Source organism: Rhynchophorus ferrugineus, unplaced genomic scaffold, assembly GCF_030347505.1.
Source record: "Rhynchophorus ferrugineus isolate W39M unplaced genomic scaffold, kcgeb_rfMv2 rfM3, whole genome shotgun sequence".
NCBI lineage: Eukaryota > Metazoa > Arthropoda > Insecta > Coleoptera > Curculionidae > Rhynchophorus > Rhynchophorus ferrugineus.
The window spans coordinates 48,229,398-48,240,834 of NW_027472582.1; the positions used below are offsets into that span (position 1 = coordinate 48,229,398).

General features: G+C 31.9%; 1 protein-coding gene across 1 annotated transcript; it reads left to right on the forward strand.

Moving 5' to 3' along the window:
* The first annotated feature begins 1,631 nt into the window (after positions 1–1,631).
* On the forward strand, positions 1,632–7,898 carry rad50 (DNA repair protein rad50). Its single transcript, XM_076401307.1, has 5 exons — positions 1,632–2,660; positions 2,791–3,216; positions 3,659–5,637; positions 5,729–5,999; positions 7,402–7,898. The coding sequence occupies exons 1-5, from the start codon at positions 1,811–1,813 to the stop codon at positions 7,788–7,790; spliced, it is 3,915 nt and encodes a 1,304-aa protein (XP_076257422.1). The 5' UTR covers positions 1,632–1,810; the 3' UTR covers positions 7,791–7,898.
* Positions 7,899–11,437: the final 3,539 nt, after the last annotated feature.

An 11,437-nucleotide genomic window follows, 5' to 3' on the forward strand; every position in this document is an offset into this window, starting at 1 on the left:
ATGCTCTCTGGGAAGAAATTTTCGTCGAATGAAGAGGTGATCGTCGAAACTGAGGCCTATTTTGAAGCAAAGGACAAATCGTACTACAAAAATGGTATCGAAAAGTTGGAGGAAAAAAACTGTGTGTTTTTTATTTAACAAAATGTGTTTTACTATGGTAGGCCGGGGACTTTTCAATTGACCTGTTATAAAGGAACAGAGATGAAGTACGATCCTAATTCAACATCGAAGTTCGTCGTTGTCAATGGTATCGGAAAGATGTTCATCATTAATATTAACATAATGAAATATATTTTTGCTGACTTGGTTGGCGCAGTGATAAAGGCGATAGGACGATCCTCCTACTGTTGCGATAATCGCAGGTTCGAATCCTGCTGGATCATGGGCGTAAATTTATGTTTGTGATTGTTTAACATTTGTGGTTGTTCTTAGGCAACAGTGTCTTCTAGGATGATTTCTAAGTTGGTCACTTGCCAGTCGCTAGGGTTAATGCCGAGGACCATGGTTCAGAGCCCACGTTAAAATGTAGGTCCAGTCCAGAAAAACCTTCCATTTATGGTCAACTTGATTCCAGGGATGTTAAGTGTTTATCACTGTTACATGTTTATATAATAAAGGTAATCCAAATAAGAAGAAATTATTAATAAATAATATTAAAATATGAGTATCGCTAAAAAAACAGATGATAAAAACAAATAATTTTAAACACAAACTGTTCCTGCTCAATTATTAATTCTGACTTAAATCTGCTACATGATATAATTTGTCATCATGACGAACGTTTTAATTACTTAAACATCATCAATATCTGTATGATCTTTAGCATTGTAATTATTAGTTACTGATGATCCTTCTACAAATGGTGTTGATTTATCTATATATGTTTTTTTGAGGCTGAAAGTTGTAGAACAACTTGAAATTTATTGCTTTTTAATGGATTTATCCAATCATTACTTTTAGTATTTTATTTTAATAAACAAGTTTCATGTAACTAATATGGGTAGTTTTATATAGTACATTTATAATTTAACTTAGTAGTGTGTTATTTTTTATATTTCTAAAATATATAGTACATTAATAAATGTGTGCTAAATACAGATTAAACTAACTACATAGTGAACAACTTTGTAATGAATTAAATGAATAAATGAAGCATTATTAATTATTTCAGTATTTGGTGTGGCCTCATTGATATTGAAAATATTTAGCAGATTTATTGATTTTTTGTCATGAAATAAACAACAATTAGTTTAATTCATAAAATTAAAAATGATATATCTGTATATGTGTATATATATGTATAAAATCAGTGAATAGTTTTATAAAATTATTCGTTACTCCCTCAATAATCGATTGAACAAGTCCAACCGAAACTAAAAGTAGACAAAAAGAACCAAAACAAAAGTCAACAAAAAGTAGTCTAATTAAATCAAGGTATAAGGAAGTACAAACATTTTTTTGTACATTTATGCAAAGTAGTCTATTACTAAACACTCTCTATAGTCATTTTCAGTCGAAACATTAAAGTTAAATTACAAAATATTCCTCTGTGTTGCCGCCACAAAATATCCCTCTGTATTTTTTGATTGCGGCTCGATTTGATTATTTTGTCACAATCGATATCGTTCGTTATTGCACAACCTTAAAATAATACTTAACCTTATTTATTTGTAAATTCTGAGATGTAATTCATAGAAAAAAATTTAATTCGAAAAGTATATAAATTAACCTATCTTATTTTAATTTCTTATATCTTAATTTGCCATATAAATGTGAGTAGTCAAGTGCGAATTTAAAACTAAGTATAATAATGGCATTATTGGAAAAACTGAGTATTTGTGGAATTCGTAGTTTTGGGCCTAGTACTGAAGAAAAGATAAAATTTTCTACACCTTTAACACTTATTTTAGGCCAAAATGGATGTGGAAAAACAACAATTATTGAATGTTTAAAATTTGCTCTAACTGGTGATGTACCTTCCGGAACAGGCACTGGAGCTGGTTTTGTGAATGATCCAAACTTATCAAACAGAAGATCAACCAAATGCTCTGTTAAAGTAAAATTTAAGGACTGCAGGGGTGATTACATTACCATTGGTAAATTTGCAGAGGTGTCTTTGCAAGGTGAGAAACAGATGAAATTTAAGAGTATAAGTCCATCTGTTCGATGGGAGGAATCCAGTGGTAATGGACATATAGAGGATATAAGCAGCCGATGTGCTGATATTAATTCTTATTGTTCTCAAAAATTAAATGTTTCTAAAGCTATGTTGAATAATGTTATCTTTTGTCATCAAGAAAATTCTGCTTGGCCTCTAGATGAGGGTAAAAAGTTAAAAGAGAAATTTGATGAAATATTTGGTTCATCTGAATATAACAAATGTGTGGATAAAGTGAGAAAAATTATTCAAACAAAAACAAACAACCTAAAGGTGTTAAAAGAACAACTTGCGCATAAAGATACTATTAAGAATAATGTTGAACAGTTACAAAAGTCTATATTACTAAAAAGTGAACAGTTGAGTCTTATTGAAACATTTATAAAAGAAAAACATAAACATTTACAACCTTTACAAAATAGAATTAATGAAATTTGCAAACTTGAGGATGAATATAACATTATCTGTCAAGATTTAGCAGGACTACAAAAAACTTATGAAGGTAAGAGCTTACAAAATTATAATAATATATTTGAAATACATTAATCAGCATTTTCACATTTCTTAAAATTAGAGTTTTTAGAAAAGCATTTGATATGTGCAGAGTTTATATGTATATATATATATTTTAGCTTTGATCACTAGAAATGAAGATTTGACGAAATATATAAAAATTGAATATAAAGGTTCTGATGAAGAGTTAGATAATGAAATTAAAAATTTTAACAAAAACCAAGAAAACACTAAGAAACATATTACTGAAATGGAACAGAAAAAAAATGTTCTGGAATCTAAAGTAAAAAACTGCGATGAAGATTTGAAGCAGTTAAATGTTGACTGTAGTAAAATTATGTGGGAAAAAGACTTATATAACAAAGCATTAGAAAAATTGAATGATCTAATTGAGAAATCCAGAGTCAAGTTTAAGGTAATAGCTGAAAGTGATGAAACCCATAGTGAGGCAGTTGATAAATTGAAAAATGTACTAAGCTCAGAAAAGTTTAATTTAGAGAAATTACAGGAGAATAATGAAATTACAGAAAGGGAAAAGCAAGAAGGTAATAACTCTTGTAGTTAATATGTAGCAAATAGAAAAATAGTTTATTTAAAAAGAAACTTAAAGTATTTATGTCTATTGATCTATTGGTGAATCAACTTATTTTTTCTGCTAAACTTGATATATATTATTTAAGTATTCCCAATAGTTTTGCCAAGTGTTTTTGTTGTGATTTTTTTAGGGGTATGTTGGATGATTCGAATTACATGGTTTAGTAATTCTCACTAAATATGCAGTATGAGCTTAGAGCCAGTCATATTACTTTTCAACTGACGTTAATGTTTCACCAATCTTATCTTACTATTTTTTAAACTTGGGATTGTTGTCCTTTTTGAAGCACTAGGTTTATTAGCACTAGCACGAAAGTTAATAGTTTCTGTCTTTGTTTGTAGTTCCTAAAACTTGTAGGCTTTTAGACTTACTGTATATTGTATGTATTTTAGATATTGATAAAATACGAGAAAAATTAGCAGCAACAAAACATGATTTAAAATCAAAGAAAGAAGCAATCATACAACACCAGAGGAAAATTAATGAATATAATCAAAAAATAAATAATTTGGCTTATTCTGCTCAACAACTGAAAGAAGCTAATAAGAAAATTAATGAATTGGAAGCAGATTTGGCTAGTATTAAATCTGACTTCAATGAATTTGAATTTCAATTAGAAATCGATAGGTTAGAAAGCCAATTAAGTGAAAGAGAAGAACATTGTAAAAAACTCGATAGGGAATATGAGATGTTAAAGCAAAATCGAGTAATAGAACATAGCATTGAGAAAGAAAAGAATTTGATTATTGCAAAGAAAGCGGAAATCGAGGAAATTCGACAGCGATGTGATGACGATTTTAAATTATTATTCGCTAGTGATATGCCTAAAACCAATTTCCAGCAGTCGGTCAAAAATATTCAATGCGAACAGGATAAAAAGTTGATAGAGATCAATGAATGCATTTCGAAATCGGAAAAGGAACTTAGTTCTCTAGAAACCGAAGTAAAAAATACAAAAGATACTTTGAGAGAATTCAAAAACCAGTTAAAAATTAACATTGATAAAATTGAGGATCAATGTAAAGGAAAACCATTTTCCCAGGTGTTGAAGCAAACATATCAGAAGAAAGAAGAACTTCAAAATGAAACAGGAGCTTATCGTTCAGAAATAACATTATTCGATAAATATATAACTAAATTTCAACAGGAATCACCCTGTTGTCCTGTTTGCCAAACAAATTTTTCCCAAAACAGATTTGCAGTTCCCAAAATTATTCAACGACTACAACAGGAAATTGAACTACTTCCGTCTAAATTAGATCAAACTGAAACGGAATTGAAACAAGAAGAAGAAGCATATAACAAATTGCAACAACTCAAACCAATAAATGATGAAATATCCATACTTCAGAAAACGAAAATTCCCGATCTTCAATTGAAACTTCAGAACCAAGAAGAAAATTTGAACGAAAAGAGAGTGGAGTTAGCAGCATCCAGAGAAGATAAAAAAAATCCTATGAAATTACTAGAAGCGTCTAAAAAAGTTTTGTCTGATGTTGTTGTATTAGATCGCTTGATTAATGAAATAAACTGCTCTGAAGAATTATTAGTGAACTTAGAAAATAAACTAATTAAAGTATCTTCAAATCGTACTTTAAACCAAACTGAATTGGAACTCAGAAAAGTAAAAGTAGAACTAGATGATATTCGCGGTATGCTCAAATCTAAAAAAAATAACTTTGATATGTCCAAGGATCACATTCAAAGGGTTGAGAAGTCTTTACAAGTTGAGAAACAAAAAAAAGCTAACATTGAATCGGGTACGAAAGAACAACCGTGGTTAGAAAAAGAAATTAAAAATTATAGTCAAAATATATCTGATCTTGAAATGGAGGTACATGATTTAGAGGATGCCATTCAATGCAGGTTTGGGGAACTTCAGAATGCTGAGAAGGTTAAAGCTGAAATTGTAACTAACAACAAGATTAAATTGGAAACAATGCGTACCAAAATTGAAGATTACGGGAAGAATTTAAATGATATATCGAAATTAGTTAATGAGGTGGTGTACTATGAAAAATCCATCAATAGCAATAATCTTCAAGATATTTTAAAGAAGATTGATCAAAAGAAATCTGATATTGACAAACTTCAACAAGCCAAAAAAATGTTGGAAACGAAGATTGCAGAAAAACATCAGGAAGAAGCCAATCAGATCAGTAAAATGCGATCGCTAACAGATAATCAAGAACTTCGGAAAAATCGGAAGAAAGGCATGGAATTGAAGAACCAAATTGATGAATTGAATGGAAAGATAAAAGGAATTGGGAGTAATAAGTCGATTGTAGATGAAAAGATCAAACTTGAAGGTGAAATATCCTCCTTAGAAAGGGAAATAAATGTAAAGATTGGCGAACAGGAAAGAATCAAGGTAGTTAATAACTTTTAGTAATCCTTATAAAACTTTTTATAAATTTTTTAGTATTGATGTGTAATTTCTAAAGTTCAAATTAAATTTTTAGGACGATATTGAAGAGAAACAAAAAGAAGTTAATAAAAAGGAAAATCGCGAAGCTTTTGAACAACATCGTTATAAGTTTTACGAGGTTCAAATAGAACAACTTTCTATAACAGACTTGGATAGATATGTGAAAGTTTTGGAGAATAGCATTTTAAAATTTCATCAACAAAAAATGGAGTATATCAACAGAACAATAAGGGATTTATGGAGAAACATATACAAAGGAAATGATATAGATTATATTGAAATTCAAGCTGATGGAAATGTTGGAGGTAAATAATTCTTTCCTTTTCATAATGATGCTTATGTTACACAAAACGTTCTCAAAATATATGAATCTATATGAAATCAAATTTTAATTCCACAGTATTAGTCTTTAGTAGTATGGAACCTAGTGGATTTAGATATTGTCACGAAATCTGTGTCTAAATGATTTTCTGAGACGTCTTCTATCATGTTTTAATATCTGTATGGATATTATATTTATTTAAAACTAAAGGATACTATGCTTGACTTTGCTATTCACTGTCAGTTTATTAAAGAACTTTCAAAATCGAAAAATGTTTATTAGGTTCTGTAAAAACGGAACCAAAACTATATTTTCTGCGTCAGTCTTATTGATTGCCAAATGCATCATGTGCATCTAGCAAAGGCTCTCTGTCTGACTTGTAGACTAACTTGAGTATAGGAAGGTCATTCAGGTGGAAAAGAAACGAATTGCTCCAGGTATTTGATCCCATTTGGAAATATTCTATGCTTGTGCAAACTGAAAATTTAATGGCAACGTTCATTATTGTTCTTCATAGTTAAAACCTCCCTCATCTATAGCCCAAATAATTGTATCGCGCAGGGTTCTAAGTTATATAGTCATAAATTCAAATGTCATCCTCTTTACCGACGCCTTTTTTTATTCTGTTAATTAGTAACTCCGCATTTCTTGTTTTAAAATATTTGCCTCCAAATCTTCATCAATTTTTATATTTTATATCAAAAATTGCTGAAACTTCTTATTCATCACATTAAATTAATCTTTAATTAATTATTTTAAAAATTTGTTTTAACAGAGTCCATAAAAAGTTTCTAAGATTGTTACTCTATCGCTCTACCTATCCATTTGATTAGTCATTTGACCTCGGACCACAGATTTTAATTCCATTTCATATTCCTGCGAGGCGTGACCAATATGTTCAGATTTCCTGAAATCTTATGTGTCGGACACTTTTTAACAATGAATTGACTAATAGTTGGTTAGATGTGTTTTAAATGACCATCTAAAATAATTAAGATGCATTTTAAATATATTTTCTTTCTCATAAGTTCAAAGATGAAAACAAGTTTTGTAGACTTCTTGATGTCATCCCCTTCTATTAGTGGTGTGTTTGTTTCTCACATTCTGTCAACCTACAGTTATTTTAGGAGAAAATTGTCAAGAGAAAGCTTGGTTTCTTAAAGAGTTTTTTTAAAACTGACAACTTGATTTTTATTATTAATTTCAAATTAATGTCGTTCCTTACCCTGGAGTATGTAGTTTGTGTAATGGAACCCCTATATAAATTAGTGTCGTTATATTCTTTATAGTTTATTTTCCTGTTTTTTATTCAGTTCTTTCATTTATAACGTTCTTACACTATTTGTGCGTGTTATATAAAATATTAATCTTTTTTCTCCGTTTAGGTAGTAAGAGAAGAAACTATAGTTACAAAGTTGTTCAGGTCAAGAGAGGTGTCGAACTAGAAATGAGAGGACGTTGTAGTGCTGGTCAAAAAGTGCTTTCTTGTTTAGTTATTAGAATTGCCCTAGCGGAAACATTTAGCACACACTGTGGCATTCTAGCCCTTGATGAACCTACCACCAATTTAGATAGAGAAAATATAGATAGTCTTTGTGATGCTTTATCCAATATTATTACCTCCAGACAAACAAATAGCAGTTTTCAGTTGTTGATTATTACTCATGATGAGGAATTTATTCGTACATTGACTAGAAATCAGAGTGTGTCACATTACTATAGAGTCTATAGGAATACAGATGGATTCTCCCAAATTAAAAGGGAGATTTTATAATTACATTCCTAGTATTATTGTGCATTTTGCATTGCTTCTTTGCTTGTATTATAATATTATATTTTGCCTTGTGTTGTATTTTTTAAATAAAATATTTTTTTTGCTGTACATTGTTTTTGATCGACTGAATTTTTTATATAATTTATCTCCGTATATTTTTCAACGATTACTTCTTAAGCACATATAAAAACATAATTGGGGAAAACGTATTTTACTCATATTTTACGCAAAATTGCTTTGTTTACTTCCGAAAATGGAGAACAAACGAAGTATAGGTTTATCGAAAATTCTAAAACATGTCGAAGAACAAGTTTGGGCCATTTATATAAAACTGATTACCAAAAGTAGCACGATACAAAAATGTTATGGTCATATGTTAAGAGCAATGAAAAATGGGCAATAAGTATTTCATGGAATTTATGTTCTACAGGGGCTTAGAATATAGCTTCAATAAGTGATCTGTACAAACTTATTCACTTATCATCATATTATTCATCACTTATTGATGCTTAAAAATGTATATAAATATATTAGTTTTGAATATATGGGAAAAACGTAAATAGTTTTGTGCGATTTTTTAAAATAATTCCAATAAAATAACGCACCGGGTATTTAGAAACATTCTATGTGTAGTCAGATAATGTCATGTTTGCGATGATGCTCGTAATATAAAATTGGGCCTAAAGTTCAATAACCAGCTGACAAACTAATTTGTCGAAGAAAGTTGTTCAAACAAATAGTTAGTTAAATAAATCAAATATAGCTGCTTCTGCATAATTTATTCGCAGGTTATTCAACTAAAATTTCATAATTACTAATTGTTTATGAAGCATGGATTACTATTTTTAAAATAACGATGATATAAGCTGTAACTTTATTTTCCGTTTTGTTTAAAGCATATTTTCAAACATTTGCATCAATTTTTTAAAAATTCTGTCGTAGGATGTACAGATTACAGTCAGAATTTTAATTTAGGGGGCTTAGCAGTCGGGTTAGGTTTTACTAAAAAATCTACGTGGCAAGGCGGGGGTTGTCCTCAGCGTTTAGCAGACTGCTTTGTTATAACATTAGAAAAATGTTAAGGTTATGTTATAGTCTAGAAATTTATAAAAGATTATTTTTATTTTTGTTCATATTTTTAAAGCTTAATGGTTGACATGATTGTTCAAGTTCTACTGAACCTATTTTCTATACAATTTTTCTATTGATTCAAAATATAACAAAATCTACATTTTTTACTATTAAAAAAAATCAGAAATGAAAAAAATGGTAAAAAAGTTTTTGAAAGGCTATAATTTGGCGAAAAAAGCCTTCTTACTGGGATTTAGGACTGCCTAAATTTTGAAGAAATGATTCCCATTTCTTCTCGTTCCAGGTTTTAACCCTGTCGCTGACTTCTCCGATTGCGCATTGTGCCACACGTTTATCCTCGGGATCCAGAGTGGCGCGAGCTTGTACTGATTAGTTCTTTTATTTTTATAGTGAGGTTATGTTGAAAAGGTTCAGGGCTGCTTGTTTTAGTATCTCTGTCTGCTGCTGATTGAATATCTAGAGTGAGTTTAGAGACGGCTCTTTCTAGATCGTCTGGAGAATTTATACTTGGGATAGGTCCTGTCCGCTGAAGCTCGAGTTGAAATAGATTCCAGTCGGAGACTGATAGTAAAGAGGATTGGCCTGTGGTCGGAATCGAGGTCTTGGAATACTTGAAGATTGATTCGAATTTTAATAATTTTTTTTATTAATCTCCTAGAACGTCAACAATCTACCCGTGGGCAATAAGATTTTATAAATGAAGAAGTCAATTATTGTTGGTCGAGCGGATTAATAGTGAGTTGGTTCGCTTGGAGCAATTAGTCCAAGTTCTATCTCGTCTATTATCCTGGCGATGCCAGCACCAGCAGTGTTTGGTCTGCTTGTGCTTCAAAGTGGATCCAAAGTGGATGGTGTGCCTTGAAATCACCCCCGATTAATTTGGAGGTGTTTTCTTGGAATAATGACTTAAATTCATCTTCATTGAATCGATCGTTTTTTCGAAAGATTGATGTGAATTGAATTCGCCTGCTATTCGACTAGATTGCAATGGGGGTGTGTTCAAGACTTGATAGAGACTGCGATTGCTGTGGGATGTGCTTGATATTACTTTTGACGGCGATGGCTCTGCCCCTGCCGTGGCCTGTTGTTCTGTCGTTTCGATAAATATAGTAATTCGGGATCTTGAATCGGATGGATGGTTTTAGAAAGGTTTCCTGGAGAAGCAAAATGTCGATTACGATAGTGCAGTGATAAGTTCGTCCTTCTTACCATGCATGGGAAATGCATTCCAGGATATTATTGTTAATGATCGGGGAAATCGGGGATCTTTCAGAAGCTGGGTACTGATGGCGTTGAATATGGTCTCCTTGATATTCTGAAGATGCTCAGGGGAGGGGTTTTTGCGGTTGCGGAAGGAGCAGCCAGTCGACTGTTATCCTGAGTTAGCCACACGTGAACGGGAGGAGGGATCGTTTTTTTTTGTTTGGGTGCTTTCGAGATTGGGCGGCATCTGCATACCGAGTAGTTGGCAATGTGTGGTTCGCCGCAGTTGGCGCATTTTGGCGGGGAATTTCTGTCTTTAGGGCATTGGCGTGAGTCGTGTTTACCTGCGTACTTGACGCAGGCCGGGGTAGCTTTACAATTTGCCGAGGAATGGCCGAAGATTTGGCAGCTGAAGCATTGAACGCGCCTGCCATTGCTGCATTGAGCTTGTATTTTCACAACCTTTTCGTTTTCCACCGTTCGACGTGGATATGGTTGAATCCTAGTTTCATAAGCGCGGATCGAACTTCGACGACGGAGATGCTCTCAAGAACGCCCTTGATAATAGGCCGGAGATGTCGTTTCTCCGGCGGGCAGAAAGTATAGTAGCCGTATTTGCGGCCATTCAGGATATTAATGATCATTCTGTAGTCATCAAGCGTGGGAGGATAGAATTCTACCCCTTCTGGTTTTGTTTGGGTAGATCCAAATTGGATATCCTGGAATGTAAGGATACGAATCAACTCCGTGTACGCGTGTTTATCGCGAAGATAATCGGCGAACGTTTTTTTGGTGCTAGCTGGAGTTGTTTCTGAGAAACTTTATTTAGATCCCTGGTCTTTTATACAGATTCGATACAGCGTCCTCTACTAACTCTTCTTCTTCTTTCCTATACTGGCTCTACGTCATCAACACAAATCATATATTTAACACCCTATCTCAATTTAAATGTACCTAACAACTTAACTTAATTAAGATTAGAATCAAAAATACATTTAAATTTCAAGAACAAAACTATTACATTATACATACAAATTTCTTTGAACTTCTATTTTTACATGATGAGAATTTAATATTAATTATGATTTAATTGCATATGTAATATGCATAATTATGTGATAAGCAGAGGCAACAATTAATTTTATTCTTAAGAAATAATTCTCTACTTAAACACACAAAAAAAACTTTGAACAATCATAGAAAAAGTCGCCAAAACACTGTCCATATATAAAAAGTATGCCCTTGGGTTGCCAAGCAAATAGATTTGCCTTGAACTGAATTTATTCCATGCCACTGGGTTGCCTTTATCAAATGGTATGAGTGGTATTAAAACTTCCTAGTTGGTTACCATT